The 26,292-nt window shown below is 38.3% G+C and overlaps 2 protein-coding genes across 5 annotated transcripts; one reads left to right on the top strand and one right to left on the bottom strand.

The window, feature by feature from the left end:
* Positions 1-91: 91 nt before the first annotated feature.
* On the top strand, positions 92-14,879 carry TIMM9 (translocase of inner mitochondrial membrane 9). Of its 4 annotated transcripts, none has more exons than XM_086320501.1 (6): positions 92-221; positions 2,255-2,343; positions 2,468-2,546; positions 11,789-11,852; positions 12,182-12,277; positions 14,219-14,638. In XM_086320501.1, exons 4-6 carry the CDS (start codon positions 11,814-11,816, stop codon positions 14,351-14,353), a joined length of 270 nt encoding a protein of 89 aa, XP_086176627.1. In that variant the 5' UTR covers positions 92-221; positions 2,255-2,343; positions 2,468-2,546; positions 11,789-11,813; the 3' UTR covers positions 14,354-14,638. The 4 variants fall into 4 exon arrangements, with proteins under 4 accessions (XP_086176627.1, XP_086176625.1, XP_086176628.1 ...); XM_086320502.1 differs by lacking the exon at positions 92-221 and adding an exon at positions 1,224-1,288; XM_086320499.1 differs by lacking the exon at positions 2,468-2,546 and having other exon boundaries at positions 14,219-14,879.
* TOMM20L (translocase of outer mitochondrial membrane 20 like) lies at positions 14,674-26,292 on the bottom strand. The gene is made up of 5 exons (XM_086320504.1): positions 26,097-26,292; positions 25,882-25,925; positions 19,275-19,356; positions 15,765-15,907; positions 14,674-14,845 (listed from the first exon to the last, which is right to left on the bottom strand). The coding sequence occupies exons 1-5, from the start codon at positions 26,221-26,223 to the stop codon at positions 14,792-14,794; spliced, it is 450 nt and encodes a 149-aa protein (XP_086176630.1). The 5' UTR covers positions 26,224-26,292; the 3' UTR covers positions 14,674-14,791.

Raw genomic sequence — 26,292 nt, forward strand, 5'->3', positions numbered from 1 at the left:
TTATGATACCTACTCTTTCCTCTAGAGTTTCTAGCATTATAACGAATCGGCGGCGAAGGGTATAAGAGCCATTTGACATCGCCATTCCCACGTGTTCTCTTTCATCCAGCGACTGAGGCGCCTGCCCTGACCCAGACCCTCCGCCCCCCACCCCCAGCGAGTCGACTGGCAACGCAGCCCCCCAGCCTTTTATGGTGTCGGATGCGAGAGTCTGTCCTTAAGTATGGTCTCTTTTCTCTGTCCACAGAATCCCGGGTTTCCAGGCGAGGGGGCGGCCGGCAACGCTCGGGGAAAGGTGGCAGGGTCTCTGAAGGAGGCCGCCTCTTGTACTTGGGGCTCTTGGGGGCTGCGGATCCGGGCAGCGCGTACCGAGAGCGGGTTTGGGACTTCCCTCGGAACCGTGTCACTGGACGAGAATCGGAATTCGAGGGTCTAAGCCATCTTCAGATCTGGGGAATCGGGGTCTTGTTTGGGGATAGTGAGTTAGACTGAAAGGCACCCACGCCTTGACCTTGAGCTGACAAGCAGGAGACCCTCCTTTAACTGAAAAATTCTCTCTAGAGAGAATACCAGTGCCAACACACCTTATCTGATCTGCTGATTTTCGAGGATGGATTACTTAAACGTTTCCCTTTACGCATTACTAAAAAATTTTAAAATGTAATCTGATGTAAAAGTTAAATGAAAATTTTTATTTTTACAACTCAGCTGTCTATTTTGATAGAAGAAATCCTAGAATTAAAAGACAGTAAGGGCTCAGCTTTAGAGAACCTTGTAAATCTTGATGAGTTTCTATAATTTCAGTTATATTTCCTTTATTAGGCTTTTAGGTAGTACCTGTTCACAATTTGTTTTATAATTTACGTGAATTAAAACATATAATGACAGTGTCAGAGCTGTAAGAGACTTTGGAGATGATTTATCACCCTTATTTTCTAGGTGAAACTTTAAATGTAAAAGAAAAAGTGACCTTTGCCCTCTACTCTCTAAGGTTAATCAGGCACAATTTCCTACACCTCCTGCAAATAATATGAAGTAAAGGGACATGTCGTAGAGTCCTATTTTATATCAATATAGCAAGTTAGTGCAGATTGGTTTAGACATCTGAGCTATCAAATAAAGAACAGACAGCCCTGGACCAAAAAAAATGGCTCACAAGACTGGTTTCTTTCATTTCTTTTTGTTGTTAACATTTTACTTATTTGCTTTCTCTTTCAGACTTTTTTTTTTTTTTTGCTGAGCCACTTAAAAGTTGCAGTCATCATGACCTTTAACCCTATTTTCTTCAGTATGTATCTCCTTAAGAACATACTTTTACATAGCCACAATATGATTATCACACCTAAGAAAATAACATATTCAAATTTCTCTGATTATCCCCAGAAGTCTTTATTTTTAACTCAAAAGTGTTTTTTTTTTTTGATTCATGATCCAAAATTCACAACTCTTTAGTCTTGTATTCTAGAAAAACTCTTTCTACTCCTTTTCCTTTATAACTTTAATTTTTAGAAAAGACCAGTCATTTTATACATTGTCCCACATTGTGGATGTTCCTAATTATTCTCTCATGATCAGAGTCACATCAAACATTTCTGGCAAGAATACCACATATGTGGTACCACACTGGTTAAGGTGGTGATTGATAGATCTCCCAGTGTTAAAGGAAAGTTTTCTTTTTGTGTAACCTGTGAAATGCTTTGATACTACAATGGATATATCCTGTTCGCCAACAACCTACAACCCTGTAGTTTTATTATCCATTCATGAATCCTGCTTAAATCACAGAATTTCCAATTACCAGTACCAGTCATGGTGAACCCAAGATCAATTATAGTGACAGTGGCTAAGGACATCAGAAGAATCACTTATTGTAAATTAAGTTTGAACAAAATTAGAAATTTGACTGCAGACATGGTACAGATCTGCATATAATTCTGAAGACTAGAGGGTATCTCCCCATCACACCCTAGCTTTCTTTTTTTTAATACTCAGAAATTGCAGAGAATTGTTGGTCCTTGTGTGTACACCTGAACATACATATTACCTGGAAAAATAGGATATTAAGTATTTTTTAATACATAATAACACATATGCTAAAGAACTATAACCTCAGACTGAGAAAACTCATTTCGCTTATTGAAAAGGAAGAGGCTTTTCAAAAAATATGATTTAGCCAGAAGAAATTCAGGTTTAATCAAACACTTAGAGCCTAAAGGGGCCTTAGCAGTCATACTGTAATCCTTTCCTTTTTCAGGTAAGAAATCAGGCCTTACTGGAGACATTCAAGTGAAGATTGGACAACTCCTTTCCCAGAACAGAAAGGAAACTCATGCATCAAGAAAGGTTTGAGCTTGATGACTAACATCTCTTTTTACTTTTAAGTTCCCTGGTTTTATGATATATTTTGACACAAAAATTTCTTAGCATTGCTGTAATCATTCTTAAGACCCCTTCCCTCCCTCTCCAGGTTTAAAGCATATAACCAGAGGTATCACCTTGGTTGGATATTTGCCTCTACAATAACAAACATTTGCTTGTAGTAAAAGGTAATTAGGACCAAATAAAAGGGCAGCTATATTGCTTCTACCTCTTCTCACTATCAAGTGGTTTGTGTGGCTGTTGGACTTGATCAGTCAGCATAACTAATGATTAAATAGCTGTAAAATAGAATGCTGGAAGACTTAGGTCAGACCCAAACTAGCAAGTAAATTTGAAAATCATTTATTCACTCAATTATCTCAAATATTTTCTAGGAACAAGTTCCTTCACTTAGGTATACCATAATCTTGATACTGGAAAATATATCATTGAATGATTCTAGAGAAAAGGAGATCATAATGTTAACACAGTGGTCTTTGAGTACTAGAAACATTTTTTTTATTTTCCAATTCTCAAGAAACAGATTTTATTACTGTTGAAGTAAGATAAACTATTTCATTTTAAGGAGGAGATATTCTGTTAAGGCAGAGAAGGCAATGGCACCCCACTCCAGTACTCCTGCCTGGAAAATCCCATGGATGGACGAGCCTGGTAGGCTGCAGTCTGTGGGGTGCTTTTCACTTTTCACTTTCATCCACTGGAGAAGGAAATGGCAACCCACTCCAGTGTTCTTGCCTGGAGAATCCCAAGGACGGGGGAGCCTAGTGGGCTGCCGTCTGTGGGGTCACACAGAGTCGGACACGACTGAAGTGACTTAGCAGCAGCAGCAGCATACTATTAAGGACTGTATATTAGAAGACAGTACCAAGAACAAATAATATTTGGGGGTGTTCCTTATCTGTATCTCTTCAAAGACTTCCCAATAACAATCATTTGTCACTATCAATTATATATGAAAGGGGAAGTGATGAGGAGTCAACACAGTGTTACCAATTTTTGAAACTGACACAACATTTAAAGATTTCATACTTTCTGCCTCTCTGACCTCTCCCTGAGAAAGTCACATATGTGAATTTTAACTGAAGAAATACTGGGATAGTAATAAAAACTGATTTGGGCATTATAATTTGCAAACTTATAAATTTAAGTTCTCACAAAACAAAGGTTTCATTTAACACCTATCCACAAAAGTCATCTTACCGGTTTTCAGGCTGCTTTTGGAGTAGTAAGCCAAAAGAACTCTAGTTCTGATCATTTGCTAACCACACAGCACACTGTATCTTATTCTTGGGCAGGGAGTAGAAAGCTTGGCAGCCTCAAACTTGGAGATTAGTGTAGATTCACATACAGTTCTAAGAAAAAAAATACCTTGTGCCATTTGCCCAGCCTTCCACAGTGGTGACATCTTACAAAACTATAGTGCAATATCACAGCCAGGATGCTGATATTGAGATGCAGAACATTTCCATTTTACAAGTCTCACATGTTGCCTTTTTATCGTAACACCTACTTCCCTCCTCCTCCAGCCCCTCCTCAACCCCTGGCAACCACTAATAATTTCCCTATTTCTATAATTTTGTCATTTCAAGAATGTTATATAAATGGAGTCACACAATATATGACCTTCTGGGATTGGCCTTTTTCACTTAGCGTAATTCTCTCAGTTTCATCCAGGCTATTGGTGTATCAGTACCTCATTCCTTTTTATTGCTGAAGAGTATTCTATGGTATGGGTGTATCAGTTTGCTTAATCATCTACCTGTTGAAGAATATCTGGATTGCTTCCAATTTTTGACTGTTATGAATAAAGTTTCTATAAACATTCATGTGCAGGTTTTTGTGTGACTATAAGTTTTATATTATTATATTTCTTATAATATTAATATATTATTATTTCTTATAATAATATAATATTAATATATTATTATATTTCTTTCTGAAAAATGTCCAGAAGTGCAATTGCTGGGTCATATGATAGATGTATATTAATTAATTCAACCATTGTGATAGGTGTATAATGCTATATATCACTGTGGTTTTGTTTCCCTAACAGCTAACGATGTTGAACATCTTTTCATGTGCCTATTCATCATCTGAATAATCTTTTTGGTGAAATTTCTATTGCATATTTTCTAATTGGATTATTTGTGTTTATACTAGAGTCTGCAGGCTTCTTTATCTTGTCTGGTTATTTATTAGTTATCGGTCAGATACGTAGTTTGCTGTTCATGTGAAGGCTAAGAATTCTTTGCCCTAAAGCCCAAAGATTTTCTCCTATCTTTATAAGTTTTCACAGTTTTATGTTCTATATTTAAGTCCCAAATCTATTTTGAGGTAATTTTTGTATAAAGTGAAAGACTTACTTTGAGTTAAATTTTTTGCCTATAGATGTATAGTTATTCCAGCACTATTTGTTGAAAAAGCTGTCTTCACTTAACTGCTTTTGCACCTTTACCAAAAATCATTTGGTCCTATTTGCGTGACTATTTCTGGTTCTCTGTCCTGTTTCGTTGATCTATGTGTCAGCTTTTCCACCAATACCATACAGTATTAATTACTATAGCTATGTAGTTAAATCTTCAAATCAAGCAAACTGATTCTTCCTACTTATTATTTTTTTTAATTTAAGTCCATTTGCCTTCCATATAAATTTAAAAATAATCTTGTTCATATTTATAATAAATGTTACTGGGACCATGACAGGAATTGCATTAAGCCTATATATCAATTTTGGGAAAATTGACATCATTACTATGCTGAGTCTTCCAGGCCATGAACACAATGTGTCTCTCCATTTAAACCTTTGATTTCTTTCATCAGCATTTTATAGTTTTCAGCATACAAGTCTTGCAGATGCTTTGTCAGATTTACCCTTAAATCTTTTTTGAGTGATTATAAATGGTATTCTGTTTTTCAGTGTACATTTGTTCACTGAAAGTATATAGAAATACAATTTTTGCATGTTTATCTTGAATCCTGTGATCTTGCTAAACTATTTTGCTTTAGGAGTTTCTTTGTAGATTCTTAGGGGACTTTGGGATTTTCTGTGTCACAATCATGCCATCTGCAAAGAGGGACAGTTTTATTTTCTTCCTTTACAGTCTGTATGTCTTATTCCTTTTCTCGAGTTACCGCACTGGGTAGAACTTCAAGCAGTATGTTGAGAAGGAGTATTAAGGGCAGACATCTGGCTTTGCTCACTATCTTAGGGCAAAGTATTCAGTTTTCCACCATTAACTGTGTAGTATAGGGTATAGGATTTTTTGTAGGTGTACATTACCAAGTTGAAGAAGTTCCCCTCTTTTCCTAATTTTCAGAGTTTTTATCATGAATGGGTACTGACTTTATCAAAAGTTTTTTCTGCATCAGTTTATAAGATCATATGACTTTTATTTTTCCATCTATTAAAATGGTGGATCACATTTACATATTGGTGGATTATATCTGCTATTGTTTTGTTAAGGATTTTTATTTCTATTTTTTATGTCTATTTTATGAAGATACTTTTCTGTAGTTTTCTTGTATGTACCATCTTGTCTAGTTTTAATATTAGGATACTACTAAATTCATGAATAAGTTGTTAGATTTATGTATATAAAGTTCTTCATAGTTCTGTTCTTTTGAATCTGCAGGGTTTATATTACCATATCCTGTTTTATTCCTGATAATTTGTGACTTCTTTGTTAGTCTTGCTGGAGGTTGGTCTATTACAGTCTTTTCAAAGGACCATCTTTGTTTCATTGATTTTTGTTTGTTGCTTTGTTTTCATTTTCACTGATTTCTGTTCTTTATTATTTTCATCCTTCTACATACTTTAAGTGGGTTTATTTTGCTCTTTTTTAGGTTCTTGAGGTTAAAAGAAAATAAAAACATAGACTGTTGACTTGAGACAGTTCCCTTTTTTTAATTTACTTATTTGGCTGTGTTGGGTCTTGGGTGCAGTGGCAGACTCAGTAGTCGCAGCGCACTGGCTTAGTTGCCTTGCAGCTTATAGGATCCTAGTTCCCCTACCAGGGATCAAAACCCACATCTCCTGCACTGGGAGGCAAATTCTTAACCACTGGACCACCAGGGAAGTTGCATGAGACATTTCCTCTTTAATATATGCATTTAGTAATACAATTTTCCTCTTGGCACTGATTTACCTGTGTCACACAAATTTTAGTATGCTGTATTTTAGTTTAATTAAATTCTTGAGAGTTCCTCTTTGATTCATGGATTATTCAGAAGTGTACTGTTTATTTTCCAATGTTTAGAAATTTTCCAGTTATCTGGTAGTGGTTTCTAGTTTGATTCCATTGTGGTCTAAGAACAGACTATGTATGATTTCAGTTCTTTTATTTTATTGAGGTTATTTTATGGCTCAGGATATGGTTTATTTTGGTATGTGTTCCATTGGCACTTGATAAAAAAACGTGTATTCTGTGGTATTACATGAAATGTTCTGTAAATGTAGATCGTATTCTATTGGTTAATGGTGTTAAGTTTTTTATAGCCTTGTGGATTTTGTTGAGTTATTTTATCAATTGATGGGAGAGGGTGGTTTAAATCTGCAACTATACTTGCCTTTTTCTCCTTTCAGTTCTTTCCATATTTTGCAGCTGTGTTGCTTAAGGCACACATATCTAGGAGTACTGGGTCTTCTTGATGGATTGACCTTTAATGTCCTTTTCTGTCTCTGGTAAATTCCTTTGCTCTGAAGTCTTACTTAATCTAGTATTAATATATCCACTATTTGCTTTGGATGAATGTTTGCATGATAAATCTTTTTCCATCCTTTTGTTTTCACTCTGAATCTTAGGAGTCAGTTTCTTGTAGACAACATATATTTTGTCATTTTGCTAATCCACTCAGCCAATCTGTCTCTTGATCATTTACACCAGTTATATTTAATCTAATTGCTTATTAAGGCTGAAATGTGCTTTTTTTGTTTGTTCTAGTTTTTCTTGCCTTACTGTGGATTATTTGAATACATTTTATATTAATCTAATGTTTTTGAGTGTTATCTCCTTATGTTGTTCTCTTTTAATGGTTGCTCTAGGTATTAAATGAGATATACAAAGCTTATCATAGTCTAATGGTGTCAGCATATTACTTGTTTCAGTGAAGTGTGGAAGCCTTACTTCCCTTTACTTTCCCATTTATTTTGTTGTTCTTCAGTTGCTAAGTCGTGTCTGATCTTTTGTGCCCTGTCCTTCACTATCTCCTGGAGTTTCCTCAAATTCATGTCCATTGAGTTGGTGACGCTGTCTGACCATCTCATCCTCTGCCTCCCCCTTCTCCTTTTGCCTTCAATCTTTCCCAGCCTCAGGGTCCAAATAAGTCAGCTCTTCACATCAGGTGGCTAAAGTATTGGAGCTTTAGCGCTGGCTTCCAATGAATATTTCAGGGTTGGTTTCCCTTAGGATTGACTAGCTCGATCTCTTTGCAATCCAAGGGATTCTCAAGAGTCTTCTCCATCACTACAGATCAAAAACATCAGTTCTTCAGTGCTCAGTCTTCTTTATGGTCCAGCCCTCACACCTGTACATGACTACTAGAAAAATCATAGCTTTGACTATACAGACCTTTGTTGGAAAAGTAGTTTTTCTGCTTTTTAATACACTGTCTAGGTTTGTCATAGCTTTCCTTACAAGGAGCAAGTGTCTTTTAATTTCATTTAGAGCCACATCAGACAGTTTTATAATTTTTGCTTCAATTGTCAGATATAATTTAGGAAACTCAAGAAGGGAAATGTACTGTACTTACTCATTCTTTCTTCCTGTGTTGTTCCTCCCTGATGTTCCAAGTCTCCTTTTATAATTTCATTTCTGCTTAGAACTTTAATTCTTTTCAGGCAGGTCTACTGGCAATGGATTCTCTTAGTTTTCCTTTGTTTGAGAATGGCTTGATTTCACCTTCATTCCTGAAGGGTATTTTTGCCAGATTCAGGTTTCTGGGTTGACTGATGAGAAATCTGCTGTCATCCTAATAGTGTATCCCCTATAGGTAAGATGTCTCTTTTTCTCTTGCAGATTTCAAAATTTTTTGTCTTTAGTTTTTAAATGTTTGGCCATGATGTATCTTGATGTGGATTTCTTTGTATTCACGCTTTTTGGAATACAATTTAGTTCTTGAATCTACAAACTTCTTTTGCCAAATCTGGGAGGTTTTCAGCCATTATTTCTTCTAGTAGTTTAACAGCCCTGCTCCTCTTTCTGTTCTTCCAGGACTCTAAGAAAACAAATGTTAAATCTTTTGGTATAGTCGTATAGATCCCTAGTACTCCTTTCATTTTTTTTCATTCTATGCAATATTTTTTGGTTATTCAGATTGGATAATTCTGTTTTCTGTCTTCCTTCACAGATTCTCTATTCCCCCATTCTTGTTCTGCTGTTGATTCTGTCTGTTGAGCTTATTTGGGGTTTTTTTCCTTTCATATTTTTCACTTTTTGCTGAGCTTTATATTTTCTTCAATTGTTTTAAACATTCTTAATTGTGCATTGAAGAAGTTTTTTTATATCAGCTGTTTTAAAATCTTTGTCAGATAATTCTAGTATCTCTCATCTCAGTGTTGGACTTTTTTTTTTTTTTTTTTTTTGAGATCTTAGTTCTTGGTATGAGGTTTTTTCTTTATAACCTGGAGATTTTGCATCTTGTATTTTGAGACTAGATTTGCTTAAACTTTCTCTTATAGCTGGCTGCTCTTACACTGCTTCACTGGGGAGAGGAGGGCATCTCATTACTGCCAGGTGAAGGTAGATGTGCAGGTTCCTCACTCTGTCACTTGAGGGGTGTGTGCGTTTCAGGGGTCTGGGGAATGTTCCTCCTTTCTGCTGGTGAGAGTGGGAGCTGTGGCTCTACTAGGCCGTCATTGGTCTCTCCCTGGCCGAGGGGGACTGGAGCGCCTCACTGCTGCTCCCCAGAGAGCCTCCACTGACACCACAGGAGGATATGGCCTCATTACCATGGGGCAGCAGGCAGGTCCTGAATCTCAGCTAGGGCTCCTTTGATAGCACCCCAGAGGGAAGGGAGAAAGGTGTTTCATCACTGACAACTGAGATGGAAGGCTCCCCATGCTGTTTCCACTGACAGTTAGGGGCAGCAGTCCTTATTAATACTCAGTAAGAATTAAAGCCCCTGTTCCCTAATAACGCTTCTCTGATGCTACTCTGGTATGGGAGTTGGAGTATCTTGTTAGAGAGCCTGGTGAGGGTAGATGTCTACCTGGCATATGCTGATTTGGGTAGAGATGAAGACCACAGTTTTTTCTGTGCTGGCCTGGAGTACAGCAGTTATTGTTTAAAAGTTTTCTGTTTTATAGGCTTCCCCGTTCCTAGCCCTTTGGTGGAGAGGATAAGCATGTAAGGTCCAGGGGTTTTAGTTGTACTTAGACAAATAGCAAAAAGCATATCTACCTCATCCTCCTAGAAGCACAAATCCTAAACCTCATTGTATGATATATTAACAGAATCGTCTGTTTCTTTGACTGGTTAGTGATATTTTATAGCAGTCATAAAGTGCACCTTACCTCAGAAGCATGGCTGGTTTCATAACTAGCACAATACTTGGTACATAAATGTTTACTGAGTGATTATCTATCAACATCTACCCACATCTATCTAGCAAAATTGTAACTGTTAAGATCTCAAACTGTAAAAAAAAGTTTGAAATTGATATTAGACAATGATGTAATCTTTAGGTTTGGGTTTCTATTGTGTCCCATAGTTGGAGGGTATGGAATCAGTGTTTCATGACTTAAGTGAGCAAAGTGTAACTATAATGGAAGTATCTTACCTGGAACATAACAATGATGATAGTCACAGCAATACCTGAAAAGTTGTGATCTTTAGTTAATTCCTGGTATTTTTCAGGTAATTTATGTAGTTAAAATATATATCTCATTTATAAAGCTGTGAAGTAAAATAGGAATAAAGAGCATTCTTGATAACTTTTTAGGTGTTTATGGAACACTGGGTTGCCGGGATGCTGGGCTAATCTAAAACCGCTACTGCATTGTTTATAGCAGATACCAAAGAGTTTTTGTAGAAAAGATAGTTTATATTATGTTACTGCTAAACCAAAGATTCTCTAAAATACAGTACAGTTAGACTTTGGAATAAGACTAGGATAGTAAATAGAAGAGAACTGGTGCTTCCCCTTGCATGTGGAAAAGATAACTTTTAAAAATGGCAATAATACTCATGAACATACAGGATAGGGACAAAAGAGGAGGAACGACTAAATGCAAAAGAGGGTAAGTTTTATACATGGTTGGAAATGCTGGAATCGAATTACCATTGATTGCATTTGTTATTTAAAATGAGAATATTTTTTCACAGTATTAGCTAAGAATGGTCAGAGAAGGCAATGGCAACCCACTCCAGTACTCTTGCCTGGAAAATCCATGGACGGAGGAGCCTGGTAGGCTGCAGTCCATGGTGTCGCTAGGAGTCGGACACGACTGAGCGACTTCACTTTGACTTTTCACTTTCATGCATTGACATGAAATGTCCCCAGGGACAGGGGAGCCTGGTGGGCTGCCGTCTCTGGGGTTGCACAGAGTCAGACATGACTGAAGCAACTTAGCAGCAGCACCTAAGAATGGTATACATATCCAGTTTTATCTTTTTTGTATTGGTTACCAGGAAACTCAAAGCTAAATGCATATAAATTCTGTTTGCAGTATACATAATTAGCATTTGTTTTTTCTTCCTTTACATGTTGTTTGTGTTTTAAACAGCTTTGTTTTATACAAATCTTTTATATATTTCATCTGTTCTAGAACTAGCCAGGATAGAATAAGTAATGTGACACATTCCTGTGTCAGAATTAACTGAGCCTGTGTCCTCCATTTAGGATATGTGAAAATTCCAGTAATTCAGAAAGGCTCTTTGACTTCCTTATCTTCACTTCTCTGTTGCCCCCAAGTTAGATCACAAGTGTCATATATTCAGAAGTTTCTGGTAGGTCTTAAGTAGATGGTGTTTGTAAAAAGGATCTTTAATAGCATAGGTCTAAGCTGTGTTAGCAACCAGTGGAACAGTTAACTTAAGTACTTATAGAGAGACACCAGAGATTTCTTTCCTATAAAACTCTACTATGAATGGGGCTTTAACACATGGCTTTGCAAAGTAACAGAGCAAACTGTCTTAAAATTGGAGATTTAGATAGATAGGGATTTGGGGTCTTATAGCTAGCTAACATTAAAAAATTAAATTCTAAACTATAAGGTTCTTATTAATGACCTGGGAAATTGGGAGGCATGGCATATAATTATATAATCAGTTAAAAATCTGTAAAATTTGAACAGTAATTTCAAGTAGACTTGTTTCAATTCTATTTCATAATCTATTCTTGTTTTTATTACCTTCAGTTAGCCTAAAAACATTTGTATACAGACTGACAAAACTTTTTACTTTTAAATCAGGTGACTAATAACGTACCAAAAGAATATGGCTGCACAAATACCAGAATCTGATCAGATAAAACAGGTAAGGTAATATAATTAAGGAAAAGGGATTTTGCAAAACTTAAAGGCATTAGTGGATACAACCATGTCAGCACAAAATATTTATATTTCATTTCCACAGATGGATGTTAAATTATATGAAGCAAATTTTTCAGATAGTTTGAAAGATAATCCAGGAAAAGATAAATATTCAACTAGAAAATCTGACTATATTTTGTAGATCATATTATACCTATTGAAGGTAGTAAAAGAACCTTTCAAGTATTACAGGATATTTTGCCTAGATACATCAGTATTTAAAACATTTGTTTTAAAAACCTGTTATTAAAGAACCTTCTGATTTGTTTGTAGTTTAAGGAATTTCTTGGAACCTACAATAAACTTACAGAAACCTGCTTTTTGGACTGTGTTAAAGACTTCACAACAAGAGAAGTAAAACCTGAAGAGGTATGAAAACTGTTGCTCACTAAAAATTCTCTAAGGTCATCATAAACAATATAATTTCCTGAGCCATACAGTAAATTCCTGTTGGCTGTCTATTTTACATATGGTAATGTAAGTTTCCATGTTACTCTTTCCATACATCTCACCCTCTCCTCCCCTCTCCCCATGTCCATAAGTCTATTCTCTGTCTGTTTCTCCATTGCTGCCCTGTAAATAAATTCTTCAGTACCATTTTTAGATTCCATATATATGCATTAGAATATGGTATTTATCTTTTCTTTCTGACTCACTTCACTCTATAATAGGTTCTTGGTTCATTCACCTCATCAGAACTGACTTAAACGTGTTCTTTTTTATGGTTGAGTAATATTCCGTTGTGTATATATACCACAGTTTCTTTATCCATTCATCTCTCGATGGACACCTAGGTTGCTTCCATGTTCTAGCTATTGTAAATAGTGTTGCAACGAACAATGGGATACATGTGTCTTTTTCAGTTTTGGTTTCCTCACTGTATATGCCTAGGAGTGGGATTGCTGGGTCATATGCTGGTTTTATTCCTAGTTTTTTAAGGAATCTCCATATGGTCTTCCATAGTGGCTGTATCAATGTACATTCCCACCAACAGTGCAAAGCATTCCCTTTTCTCTACACCTTCTCCAGCATTTATTGTTTGTAAATTTTTTGATGATGGCCGTTCTGACCGGTGTGAGGTAATTATCTCTTTGCAGTTTTGATTTGCATTTCTCTAATAATGAGCAATGTTGAGCATCTTTTCATGTGTTAGTGAATTTAGGCTATCTTTTATATGTTCCTTTACTCAAAGGAACTTAAACAGCCAAGGACTCTGTGGCATTGAGTTGAATGATATCAAATTTAGTATCACAGCCACTCTGAACTATGGCAGACTTTTTAAAGAGAAGATGCCTGGGACTTCCTGAATATTGTTCCACAGCAAAGATTTTTTTTTTTTTTAATTGGAGGCTAATTACTTTACAATATTGTAGTAGTTTTTGCCATACATTGACATGAATCAGCCATGGGTGTACATGTGTTCCCCAAAGATTCTTAATAATTAGATTTTAGTCAAGATGCCCAGGCTAGAGAAACTTGACACAGCTCTCCTATCTGACTCTGAGAACTCAGGTTAATTTTGGAAAAAGCAGAGCTTGAATCTGGTGGCTCATATTGCATAGATGGACTCTGAAATCCCAGTTCCAAATCTTAACTTTTAATAATCTGTTCAAAACATTTATGTATTTGCTAAAAGTGACACAAACTTCCTCCAGTGGAAGATGCTGATAAATTTAATGCCAAGAACTTAACATATTAATATAAACAGCAATCCAATAAGTGTTTGTTAAATAAATGACAAAGTTTGAGAGATGCTAAGTAAAATAGTCTTATTAAAAAGTAAAAAGTTGAAAATTAAGAATGGGGAATTCCCTGGCAGTCCAGTGGTTAGGGCTCTGTGCTTTCACTGCTGACAGCCTGGGTTCAATCCCGGTCAGGGAACGAAGATCCCACAAGCCGCACAACATGGCCAAAATTATTATAATAATAATAGCAACATTGAGAATGGACTTTTTCATTAAAAAGGAACAACCTGCTACTGGACCTACATTCTGACAATCAGAGTAACAGATGGGAATGTGGAATTTGCCTTACTACTGAAACATACCTACAGAAAATCTAGACCAGAAGGCAGGGAATTACCATTGTTTTTAGTACCTACAAACTGGTAAGCATTCAGTATGTACTAATTTTTATAAATATATGAAGGTATTAACAGTTGAAAGCTATGATCACTTGTGACTTATTGATACCGTTTAATTCTCAAACATATTTGAAGAAAGAAAAGTACCCACTGTTTATTCTTTTAGAATATGTGCAATATTTTTAATTAATATTTTTGTGTTGCCTCTTGGGTCTTTTTATTTCTAGACTACCTGTTCAGAACATTGCTTACAGAAGTATTTAAAAATGACTCAACGAATATCTATGAGATTTCAGGAATATCACATTCAGCAGAATGAAGCCCTGGCTGCCAAAGCAGGACTCCTTGGCCAGCCACGATAGAGAAGTCCTAACAGATGGACTTTTGATGAAAGATTGCCAACAGCTATTGCACTGGAAATGAGGATTCACCTGATAGAATCCTCTGAAAGCAGTAGCCACCATGTTAAACCATCTGTCATGACTGGCAAATGGAAACAACTGGAGAAACAAAATTGTTATATACAGGAATAATCAAAATAGAAGGTCTTATTGTTCAATGAAAATAATAAGATGCAACACTTGTTGAGGCCTTAAGATTCAGCAGCTTGGTCACTTGATTAGAAAAATAAACCATTGTTTCTTCAATTGTGACTGTTAATTTTAAAGCAAAATATCATGTATGAGATAGAAGAAATTTTATTACTATAAGTAAAATAAATGGAAATGTCACCGAGCAGTTGTTTAAACTATATAATTCCATAGCATTCTGACTGGACTGTGGATACGTTGAAGTGTTTTTCAATCACGATCATCCTCCAAGTATTCCTGTTCATTCATGTCTGCCTCAAATTGCTGGTAAATACATAAAATAGTTACTTGCTAATCATTTTAATGCATGATCCTTTTCTTTTCTCCTTTCTTGTGTCACAGTGGGCACTACACATTCTTATCCTAGCTACATTTTCATATATCTTGAGGAAACATTCCATTTGACACTAGCTTGGGAATGCTTAAGAGTTGATTATTGTGCTTTAGTGGAGACTGTTGCTTTGTATTTTGTTTAAAAGCTGAGAATCCACCATGAATGATTCCAAGTCAGACCAACAGTATACAGTATATTCTCAACTACTGCATGTGATCAATTGTAATAAAAAGTAAACTAAAGTAGCACCTTAGAGCTAAACAATTCCAAGCATTTGCAGGAAATTCTGATTGACGTATAAGTACACACAGCAAGCAGTTTGTTATCAAATGAAATTCATTCATAAGCCAATTTTTTAATAGGCATCAGTCCACTTATGAATATAAACTTCTAATTAAGAGAATACTAACTAGCCTATATATTTAAATTTACCAAAGTGATTTCTGTGTTTTGTCATATTGGAAAGTAGAAGTCTTATTCTGCTTCGATAATTTACAGTTTTCTATGCTCATTGTATAGGCCATTAGGTAATTTATCTAAGAATACCACTTATAGGCCTCTGTTGACACTGCAGTCAGTCAATAACAGAAAGTACAAAAATAAACAATGTTAACTTTAAAGTTGAAATGTTGAAACGTGTATAATACTCAACAAAATATACAATCCATCATAGTCAAAGGAACATGAAAGAAGAAATTTGTTTCATCTTAAGAAAAGCAAACAAAAATTCAGAGATGTTACTCATTTAAAACTTAGGGTCATTCACACACATACTTTGCTATTTTTGTCTAATCAAGCCCAACATGATTATTTACAGTGTTCATTTAACAAAGATAAATATGTGCTTACCTGGCAAATAAGGGGAATTTTGTGCAATAGCATCTCAAATACCTTGGGAGGAAGTGTGTGTTTGAAAACTTTCAGAAGTTCCTGTGGTTGCCCACACACCAAAAGGGCATTGCTGAGATGTTCAACCCCCATTCGATGCTCTCCTGAATAGATTGATAAGTTTAGAGCAGGATTTTAAAGTTCCTCAAACATATATTCTACAAATTATCAAGAAAGCACCAAGCATTAAAACTACAAAAGCATATCAAACTAAAGACTATGAACAAATCTCAAAAAGAATAAATAATAGGGAAATGTTGAGCTGCCTATTAGATTCACTGTGATCAGGCTGCAGTGTGAATAACTTTCTGACCCAAATTACCATTTAAAAGTGCACTCTTGAATTGAAAATGTTCATGTTCTGCAATTTGGGTATGCAAGAGGGAATATTGAGTTTATTTTAAAAAGACTGGTGTCTGTCATTAGTGATATGAGTTATTTTTACCTATGTGGTTGATGAAACATTACAGATGAGACATCTTGATATCCTAGCTAAATGAGACTTTTATAAAATAGACTGTATTATTAAAGAGCTGAAACACGATTTAGTGTAACCATGAATTATGTATCTAGGGGAAGACAGATGAGTTTTAGAATGACTGGCTATAAAATAAGAATGAAAATTTGTCAAGAGTGGACATTAATGATAGGACTTTAAGTTAAAACATGTAATCACTTAATCTCACTACCTCGTTTTAGGAAAATCAGGCAAAGATCAGTGAAATAATTTAAGGTTTCAAAGCTAATTAATGCCAGAATTAGTAATAGCACCTAATTTTCTGAACCTTGAGACTACAGTGCGCTGCCCCTCCTTCACATGTTTTGGAATAGCAAAAGTTGAAATTTTGACATATTTAACATAACTAAGTAGGAAACAAAGACTTTGTATCAAACCCTTTAAAGAAAGAAAAAGAAAAAAAAAAAAATAAAGAAAGAAAAAGCGGTAAGGCTGCTCTCAAGTCGATGGAGCTAACATAGCTCCAAAACTAGTCAGTTTGGTTAATTAGGTCAACCAACAATCCAATCAAATTAGCTAATCAGAGATTTCTATTAAAATTTTTGGCTCTGTGGTCCCTCTGGTTACATAGACATAAAAACAACTGAGACGGCTACAGAACTACCTGACAGCAAAGTAGTGAAAACTGGGTTGGCAGTGGTGGCAGAAGTGACTGGAGAAGACATTACAGAAAATTGGCTGAAAAATTACTGCATTAGAACAGTGTTTCTCAACCAGTGTGTTGTAATAACCTAGGGGAGTTTAAAGAATAATAACTTGTATATTACATCTGGAGAAGACCATAATTTGAAAAGATACATGCACCCATTGTTCACTACAGCATTATTTACCAAGACATGGAAGCAACCTAAATGTCCATTGACAGGTAAATGATAAATAAGATGTGGTACATATAAACAACGGAACACTACTCAGCCATAAAAAAGAACAAAATAATGTCATTTGCAGTGACATGGATGGACCCAGAGATTATCATACTAAGTGAAGTAAGCCAGACAGAAAGATAAATACACTGGCATATCACTAACATGGAATCCAAAAAATGACACAAATGAACTTATTTACACAACAAATAGACTCAAACAGAAAACAAAGTTATGGTAACCAATGGGGAGAGACAAATTTATACACACTGCTGAATACGAAATAGGTAACCAACAAGGGAACTATAGGGAACTGTACTCAAGATCCTATAAGAAAAAAATCTGAAAAAGAATATATGTATAACTGAACCACTGTGCTGTACACTTGAAAGTAACACAACATTGTAAACCAATGATACTTCAATAAAAAAAAATTCTGATACCTGGGTCCTACCCCAGAGATTCTTATTTAATTGGTTTTGGGTTTGGTGGGGATTTAAAGAATAAGCAACCAATGAGAATTTTAGAAATAAAGTAGAAGTATATAACCCTAAAAGTGCTAATTATTTTAGGGGCTCATGGAAATAATGTTATCGTGGAGAGAAAAATTTAAAAACTCAAGTTTGCAATTTTTGTCATCATCTCAATATTTGTAATATTCACTTCTATATTACATGATAGCTCTTAAAGATAAATAAAAATATAATAAAATTATTTTTCTTTTGATTTATAATTCATCATTTTCCTACCCATATTTATACTGTCCTAATTCAAAAAATGTTAAAGGTGAAAGGTTCTTTGTATTTTAATTGCCTCTATAACAAAGGAGTATACCCAGGGACAGGGGAGCCTGGTGGGCTGCCGTCTATGGGGTCACACGGAGTCGGACACGACTGAAGTGACTTAGCAGCAGCAGCAGCAGCAGGGCTTCATCCAGATTTGTGTGGCCCTTAGTTTATGTAATCTGGGGCCCCTTTTAAGAAAAAGAATATGAAATTAAGAATACAAGATTGGCAGGAATCTTCCCAGAACCTTGAAAGAGGCCCTTGGAAATGAAAGTCCTTAAATTTTATGTTTCATCATCTTGTATACAATAGCTCCTATTTACGTCGTTTAAGTCAGCTCTAACTATTCATTTTGTCACTAACATTTATACTGAATAAAAGTACTGAAATTTCAAATTATGATGATTAATACGCAATGCCTTTGAATGGCTTTTTCATTTCTTAAAACATTTAAGCCATCGGATTAAAACATTTAAAACACTGCATTAAAAAATATTCGTGGATATTGCTATGAGTTTTCCAGGATTTTGACTTACTTTTTGCTTTTATAAATCCTGGAGGATGTTACCCTCTAAATGCAGAGTGAAAAAAAAGTCTCCAAAAATGACAAAAAAGAGAAGCAGAAATAGCTGTAGGCACTGTGATATGCATGGGAATTTGCAGCACGTGAAAAAAAGACATAAATGGGTGTGGTGCTCATGCATACAATATCATTTATGCTTTACATAAGAAGCCTCAAAACAATTTTTCTTTCTAGTGTTAAACATCACAATAAAGATATTACTATATACAATGTTTATAAAATATTATCTACCATCATTTTCCCTGACAACATTGTGAAGTTTCTCAAGTCAAGTGCAGGGTACCCCCACAGGTATCATTATACTGAATTATCACTCATAATAATTTTATCATCAAAGTAAGTAAGTATTTTATTAAGAATATGCTTAGGCAGGAAAATTTTTATAAAGAAGTTAATTTTTTTTTTTTTTACATTTTGATTCATACAACATTTAATCATTTGGAAAACTCACTTACTTAGAATTTTATCTGACAGTAAATAAGGTGTTCTTGTATTTGGCTTTGCTTCTTTCTGCCTACTTCCAAGACTGCAACATGAACTTAAATACAAACTCTAACAGAGTGGAGCTGGACAGCAATGAAGTGAAAATGCTGGGACAGTTTCTCTAACTGAAACACATCTAGCTAGGTGAAGTTTTTTGACATAAAAATACCAATCCAAAAATATTTCTCAAACATCAGTTATCATAAATAACTGCTTACAAAAGTATGTTTACATTCTTACCTCTGGATAACCAAAGTTCTCCCATTCGTACCTCTTGCAGAAAAAATTCTTGTAATTTTTCATTTTTTGCTGGATCCCACAACTAAAAGAGTCACAGAATATTTAACAATAAGTAACGAATGTAAGGTATATGGTTACTAGCCAAAACTGAGGGCTTCTCTCGTGGCTCAGCAGTGAGGAATCCAGCTGCCAATGCCTGCCTGATGCAGAAGACTTGGGTTCGACCCCTGGGTTCAGAAGATCGCCTGGAGAAGGAAATGGCAACCCACTCCGGTATTCTTGCCTGGGAAATCCGATGAACAGAGGAGCCTGGCAGGCTAACTTTTATTTTAAAAGCACATCTTGAATCTAGTCTCTAAACGCAGAATATGACAAATGCAGTTGCTCTTTATATTTAAAACAATTTCTTAAAATGGAGTTATAATTTCAGGCAACTAAAAAAAAAAAGCAAAAAAACATGGCAGATGGTGGCTGTGATTTGTCACCATGTACATTTAATGGCCTTCCTAGATGGCACCTTGTTAAACCAGCACAGCCACTGTCTGCCAGTCTGCAGCCCAGCCAGTTTTATTCTTCAGTTACCCTAATTCTTTGACATCCTGATTACCATTTTACATCAGCTTTTGTACTTTTCCATATATTTTCATGAGTTATATTGTCTTTTAGATCTAACAACTCTGAGAAATAAAGTCAGTAGACTAGGGTAATTTCTTAATTTAGCTCTGGTTATAATTGTAAAAAAGTTGAACCCCACCCTCCTAAAAAAAAAAAAAGAAAAACATGGCATATTCAAGTTTGGTTAAGATACTTGTAACAACTTCATATTTTACCCAGCTTGCTAAGTACACATAGGAGAAATCCACTGTAACCAACTCTAACAAAGGTACCTTTCTTTGTATGTTGCAAACCTATTTTCTTGCTTAGAGTATTAACACTGCTTGTTGATTTAGCAAAGGGCATGGTGGGGGTTGACAGGGCAGTTGGTGATATTCAGAAGGATGCTATGGTTTGCTACAGCCTGTTTCAAGAAAGTGACCAGGTTCACAGGACAAGGTCATCACTGTACTAAGCTAAGAGCTGTCTTTAAAGCTAAAGTGGGCAAACCATGCTCAAAGTATCCACTCCACAGTCACTTCAGCTTCAGTCTTTTATATCCGGAGGGTTTTTGTGTTTGTTTTCCCCAAGAATTATCTTTTTTAAATAGGATGAACCAGCAGATGAGATCATATTTTAAGCTTTTATCAGCAGACATGCTGATGATCATGTCATCAGCACAATCACGTTTCTTTTTTTTTTTTTTTTAATATAAATTTATTTTATTTTAATTGAAGGTTAATTACTTTACAATATTGTATTGGTTTTGCCATACATCAACATGAATCCACCAAAGGTATACACGTGTTCCCCATCCCGAACCCCCCACACTCCTCCCTCCCCGTACCATCCCTCTGGGTCGTCCCAGTGCACCAGCTCTCTGTTGTGACCCCGCTCAAATATCAACCTCACCTTCTACAGTCAATCCCCAGTTCTTATTTTTCTGTTTTGTGTCTCATACTCTGGGCTTCCCCAGTGGCTTAGCAGTAAAGATGGGGGTTCCATCCCTTGGTTGGGAAGATCCCCTGGAGAAGTAAATGGCAACCCACTCCAGTATTCTTGTCTGGGAAATCCCATGGACAGAGGAGCCTGGCGGGCTACAGTCCATGGGGTTACAAGAGTTGGACATGACTCAGCCACTAAACCACCCACAACCACTCAGCTATCTCTTTGGCCACATACTTTAAATATTGCAATTTCAAGGTCTGTGCCTCTGCACAAGCTGTTTCTCTCTGCCTACAATAATCATGGCATCCGGTCCCATCACTTCATGGCAAATAGATGGGAAACAGTGGCAGAGAGCAAAATCAGCATCACAGGGAAACAGGAAAAGGAACACTGGCAAGGGATGAGATGATGAATTTACTTCTGAACACACAAAGCAGAGGTGCCTACAGAACACTGAAGACTACAGAGTCTGGCAGGCAGGCAAAATCTGGAGCCCCGGGTCTAGAAATCTGAGTTCACTTAGTGAGAAGAGAAGGAGCTTCCAGGGGGATGAGGGATTATGCAGAATCTGAGATCAGTGTTTCACAAAGGATGGGCCTAAGGAGCTATTAAAACTGCAGTTTTCTTGGGCTCCACCTAGACCTACCAAATCAATTTCTCTGAGTAGAGCTCAGGAATCTGGATTTTTGATGAGCTCCTCAGATGACTCTTAAATTCTGAAGCCTGAGAATTACTGCTGGCATAACCACTGGGCTATCTCTGACCTCCTAAATCACAATGGCTGGTGCTTGGGTCAAATAATCTGTTTTAACAAATGCCCCAGGTAAATCTAATGCAGATGAATCACAGACCATGCTGTGGAAAACAAAAGGGCTGGGGTGACGAAGAACAGAGATCCTGTAAGTAGGAAGAGACATCTTTCTGTGCCTTAGTTTATTCATCTATAAAACTAGAAGAACAGAGTTGTTATGAGGATTATATAAAAGAACATTTGAAAAATCCTGCTTCTGCCTCTTCCTCATTTGACATAAACAGATCTTTATCATTTCCCTCCTGGACTGCCACTGATTTTCCTGTCTTTGCCTTCCCTTCTCCACCCCATACTTCAAAAAGAAATAATTACATCCACTTCCTGAAATAAAGTCACCATCACTGGTTATCCACCACAATAGAAAAATTTCAAAACTTTTAAATTTGGCATCAAAGACTTCCACAATAAGACACCAAACTACCACTCAGCTATCTCTTTGGCCACATACTTTAAATATTGCAATTTCAAGGTCTGTGCCTCTGCACAAGCTGTTTCTCTCTGCCTACAATAATCACGGCATCCGGTCCCATCACTTCATGGCAAATAGATGGGAAACAGTGGCAGACTTTATTTTTGGGGGCTCCAAAATCACTGCAGATGGTGACTGCAGCCATGAAATTAAAAGATGCTTATTACTTGGAAGAAAAGTTATGACCAACCTAGGCAGCATATTAAAAAACAGAGACATTACTTGGCTAACAAAGGTCCATCTAGTCAAGGCTATGGTTTTTCCAGTAGTCATATATTGACATGAGAGTTGGACTATAAAGAAAGCTGATGCCGAAGAATTGATGCCTTTGAACTGTGGTGTTGGAGAAGACTCTTAAGAGTCCCTTGGACTACAAGGAGATCTAACCAGTCCGTCCTAAAGGAGATCAGTCCTGAGTGTTCATTGGAAGGACTGATGTTGAAGCTGAAACTCCAATACTTTGGCCACCTGATGCAAAGAGCTGACTCATTTGAAAAGACCCTGATGCTGGAAAAGATTGAGGGTGGGAAGAGAAGGGGACGGCAGAGGATGAGATGGTTGGATGGCATCACTGACTTGATGGACATGAGTTTGAGGAAACTCCCGGAGTTGGTGATGGACAGGAAGGCCTGGCATGCTGCAGTCCATGGGGTCGCAAAGAGTCGGACACGACTGAGTGACTGAACAATAAACAACAATATTCAACAAATATTTGTTGGGTGCCTACAATATACTGGACATTGTTCTAGGCACTGGGGAGAAAATGGAGAGTAAAAACACAGACAAGGTCTGCCCTGGTGGAGTTGATTCTAATAAACAGAAAGAATTTATCAAATAATCACACCAACAAACACTAACTTCAACCATTTATAAGGGCAGTGAAAGGAGAGGGACGTGGAATTGACCCAGACTCTGCCCCAGGGAAAGCATCTCCTCTCTCATGCCCAGCCTTGAATACTCCCTCTCCTACTTTCTTTGTCAACTCTACCTTTTTTCTCTATGAGACTCCATCTTGAATCCCCAGAAATCTGTGTCTCCTGCTCTCTACTACCCTTTCATCAGCGAGCATGAACTACCTATTCTTTCTGGAAAGTTTATCTTACATCTCTCATCACCAATTGCCACTGACACCACTACAGTTCAAGACTTTGTTACCTCTTACCTGAACTGCTGCAATAACTTTCCTTTTCTTCAATCCATCTAGCACACTCCTGCCTGATCTAACGTAAAAAGGTTTTTTCCTCCCCTTATTTTAAAAACAATTCCTGCTCAGAAATCTTCAATAATTCCCCCCACTGAATCTGAATTTCTTAACTTCAGGTCTTCAAAGCCTTCCCAGATGCAGGGCCCTTAATTAGCTCTCCAACCTCACCTCCCACCATCCCCAACTGTGACTCCTTTCTTTGTCAAACATTTACTGAGTAGAAGGATCTGCCACCCCCAAAGTCTTCTGTGAAGAACTGCATGTTCCAAAAACAGCCACAGCAATATTCCCAGAGCTGCTTGCACTTCCAAAACCTAGCCTCCTCTAACAAGAGCTGGAGTCCATTTCCTCTCCTTTCAAAACTGAGTGGGTCTCAATGAGGCAGAACTGGCACCACCTGGCAGGCTCCATGTTTTCTCTCAAATATATGTATAAATAAATACATATATACAACTGACCCTTGAACAACATGGGTTTTAACTGCCAGGTCCACTTATATGTGTGTGTTTTTTTTTCAATAAACAGTGCTACTGTGCTACAAAATCTGCTGTTGGTTGAATCCTCAGATTTGGAACCACCAATACAGAGGGCCAACTATAAAGTTGTATTCATATTTTTGACAGAGAGAAGTGTTGCTGCCCCAACTGCTTGCTGTTCAAGGGTCAATTGTGTGTATCAACACCCACACAGACACACACAAATATATTACAAACTTGCTTACCCAGTACGACCCTTCCACCATACTGTGAGGAAGACCATGCCACAAGGAGAAGACTTGTGTAGCTGTTCTGTGCAACAGTCCCAACTAAGTGGCCAGCCAGCATAACTGCCCAATATGTGAGGGAGTAAGCCTTCAGATGACTCAGCAGGTAGCCCTGGGGCTGCTAAGTCTGCTAAGTCACTTCAGTCATGTCTGACTTGGTGCGACCCCATGGATGGCAGCCCACCAGGCTCCCCCATCCCTGGGATTCTCCAGGCAAGAACACTGGAGTGAGTTGTCATTTCCTTCTCCAATGCATGAAAGTGAAAAGTGAAAGTGAAGTCGCTCAGTTGTGTCTGACTCTTTGCGACCCCATGGACTGTAGCCTACCAGGTTCCTCCATCCATGGGATTTTCCGGGCAAGAGTACTGGAGTGGGTTGCTATTTCCTTCTCCAGGGGATCTTCTTGACCCAGGGATGGAACCCAGGTCTCCCTCATTGTAGGCAGACGCTTTACCATCTGAGCCACTGGGGAAGTCCGTGGAGCAAAAATGTGATATCCCCACCCTGCCCGACTCAAACTGAAGATTCAGGAGTAAAATAAGATAAAGTTTTAAGCTCTAAGGTGAAAGTAGCAATAGGTAATCAGAACACCTCCATGATAACCTGGCCCTGAAAGTGATCCTCTGCCTCTTCCGTGCTCCTGATGTTGTTGTTTAGCTGCTAAGTCACGTCGGACTCTTGCAACTGTAGCCTGCCAGGCTCCTCTGTCCATGGGGTTCTCCAGGCAAGAATACTGGAGTGGGTTGCTATTTCTTTCTCCAGAGGATCTTCCCCCACCCAGGGATTGAACCCGGGTCTCCTGCATTGCCAGGCGGATTCTTTACTATTGAGTCACCAGGGAATGGGAAAAGGAAATGGCAACCCACCCCAGTATTCCTGCCTGGAAAATCCCGTGGACAGAGGAGCCTGTAGGGCTGCTGTCCATGGGGTCGCACAGAGTCGGACACGACTGAAGCGACTTAGCATGCATGCATGCATTGGAGAAGGAAATGGCAACCACTCCAGTATTCTTGCCTGGAGACTCCCAGGGACAGAGGAGCCTGGTGGGCTGCCGTCTATGGGGTCGCACAGAGTCGGACACGACTGAAGAGACTTGGCAGCAGCAGCAGCAGCACCAGGGAATCCCCTGTGCTCCTGTTACATGGGGCATGCTCTTTCGCCATTGCTAACCTCTGCCACACTTAGAACAATGCCTCAAGTGGGCATCGACTCAAATGCGAGGCGCTCAAACGAGCATCAACCGAATGAAAATTTCACAGAACAGCCCAAGAACGCTCTGTTTGAGAAATGAAGCGAGTTGGTTAAGTTGGACCAATCACCAAGATAATTGTGATTATCCTTCAAAACGACTGATCAAATTCAATTTTGGAGAAAAAGAGGATACATCCTGTCTCTGAGCTAGAAGAAAGGCCCCGTAGAACAGGAATGGGCGGTACAGCACCGTACCGGGCCGGGCAAACCTGGGTCTCTTTTTAAGTGTCTGGTGTGGCTCAGGACCGAGCGACTGCGCACGCACGCGGCTCAGGAAGGGCAAAGGCTCCTCTTTCTTCTTTTTTATAAACTAAAATTAGTGCCCTTTCCTACCACGTTATTACTGCCTTTTCACGACCCCAGATGGTTCTTCCTTCCTTCCTTCCTCCCGATGTCGGACAATAAAAGCTAAATACTGCCCGAGCGGAAGCGGGGTGCGGGCAGGCATCGAGGCAATGGGAAACGGCTGCTCAGGAAACCGCCAGGGACCCTAAGGCCGAGCCGCTACCTGCACCGGCGGGAAGTTACTCACTGTAACGCCACCTCAGCGTCGCTAAAACACTTCACCTGGGCGCCCCGTCCCTCAGCCTTTCGCTGCTGGGCTCTTCTTTCTGCAAACACAACGTGGCACGTGCTGGTCGTGAGCCCTCCAGATGCCTGCGTGCGCCCCGCGGGCCCCTAGGCGGCGGCCCCCGCGGCCCGGCCTCGCCCCGGGGGCCCGGTCAGCCCCACCGCCGCCCGCTCAGCCCGGCCCGTCGCGCCTCCGCCGCCGTCTCACTCACTTTCCCTCAGGCGGCGCTTGAACGCGGGGTCGCCACGCCGGCTCCGGTCGAAGTAGATGCAGTAGCCAAGGAAGGCGATGGCGCCACAGGCCGCCAGGAGGCCGAGGACCGTGCGGACGCAGGGCATCCGGCCGCGGGCGTCCCACGAACCGAGCGTTGGGCGCGGAGCAGCGAGCGCGGGGAGCCGGCCAGCCGG

Source organism: Bos grunniens, chromosome 10, assembly GCF_055505025.1.
Source record: "Bos grunniens cultivar Pamir isolate PY7600 chromosome 10, Bosgru_T2T1.0, whole genome shotgun sequence".
NCBI lineage: Eukaryota > Metazoa > Chordata > Mammalia > Artiodactyla > Bovidae > Bos > Bos grunniens.

Excerpts from the sequence above, each read along its gene's own strand:
- TIMM9 (XM_086320499.1), top strand. The coding sequence starts at position 11,814 with ATGGCTGCACAAATACCAGAATCTGATCAGATAAAACAG. Across the intron at positions 11,853-12,181 it reads AATCTGATCAGATAAAACAG|TTTAAGGAATTTCTTGGAAC; the intron begins GTAAGGTAATAT and ends ATTTGTTTGTAG. Across the intron at positions 12,278-14,218 it reads GAGAAGTAAAACCTGAAGAG|ACTACCTGTTCAGAACATTG; the intron begins GTATGAAAACTG and ends TTTTATTTCTAG.
- TOMM20L (XM_086320504.1), bottom strand. The coding sequence starts at position 26,223 with ATGCCCTGCGTCCGCACGGTCCTCGGCCTCCTGGCGGCCTGTGGCGCC. Across the intron at positions 25,926-26,096 it reads CAAGCGCCGCCTGAGGGAAA|AAAGAAGAGCCCAGCAGCGA; the intron begins GTGAGTGAGACG and ends TTGTGTTTGCAG. Across the intron at positions 14,846-15,764 it reads AAATTCCCCTTATTTGCCAG|CAATTTGAGGCAGACATGAA; the intron begins GTAAGCACATAT and ends TGTATTTACCAG.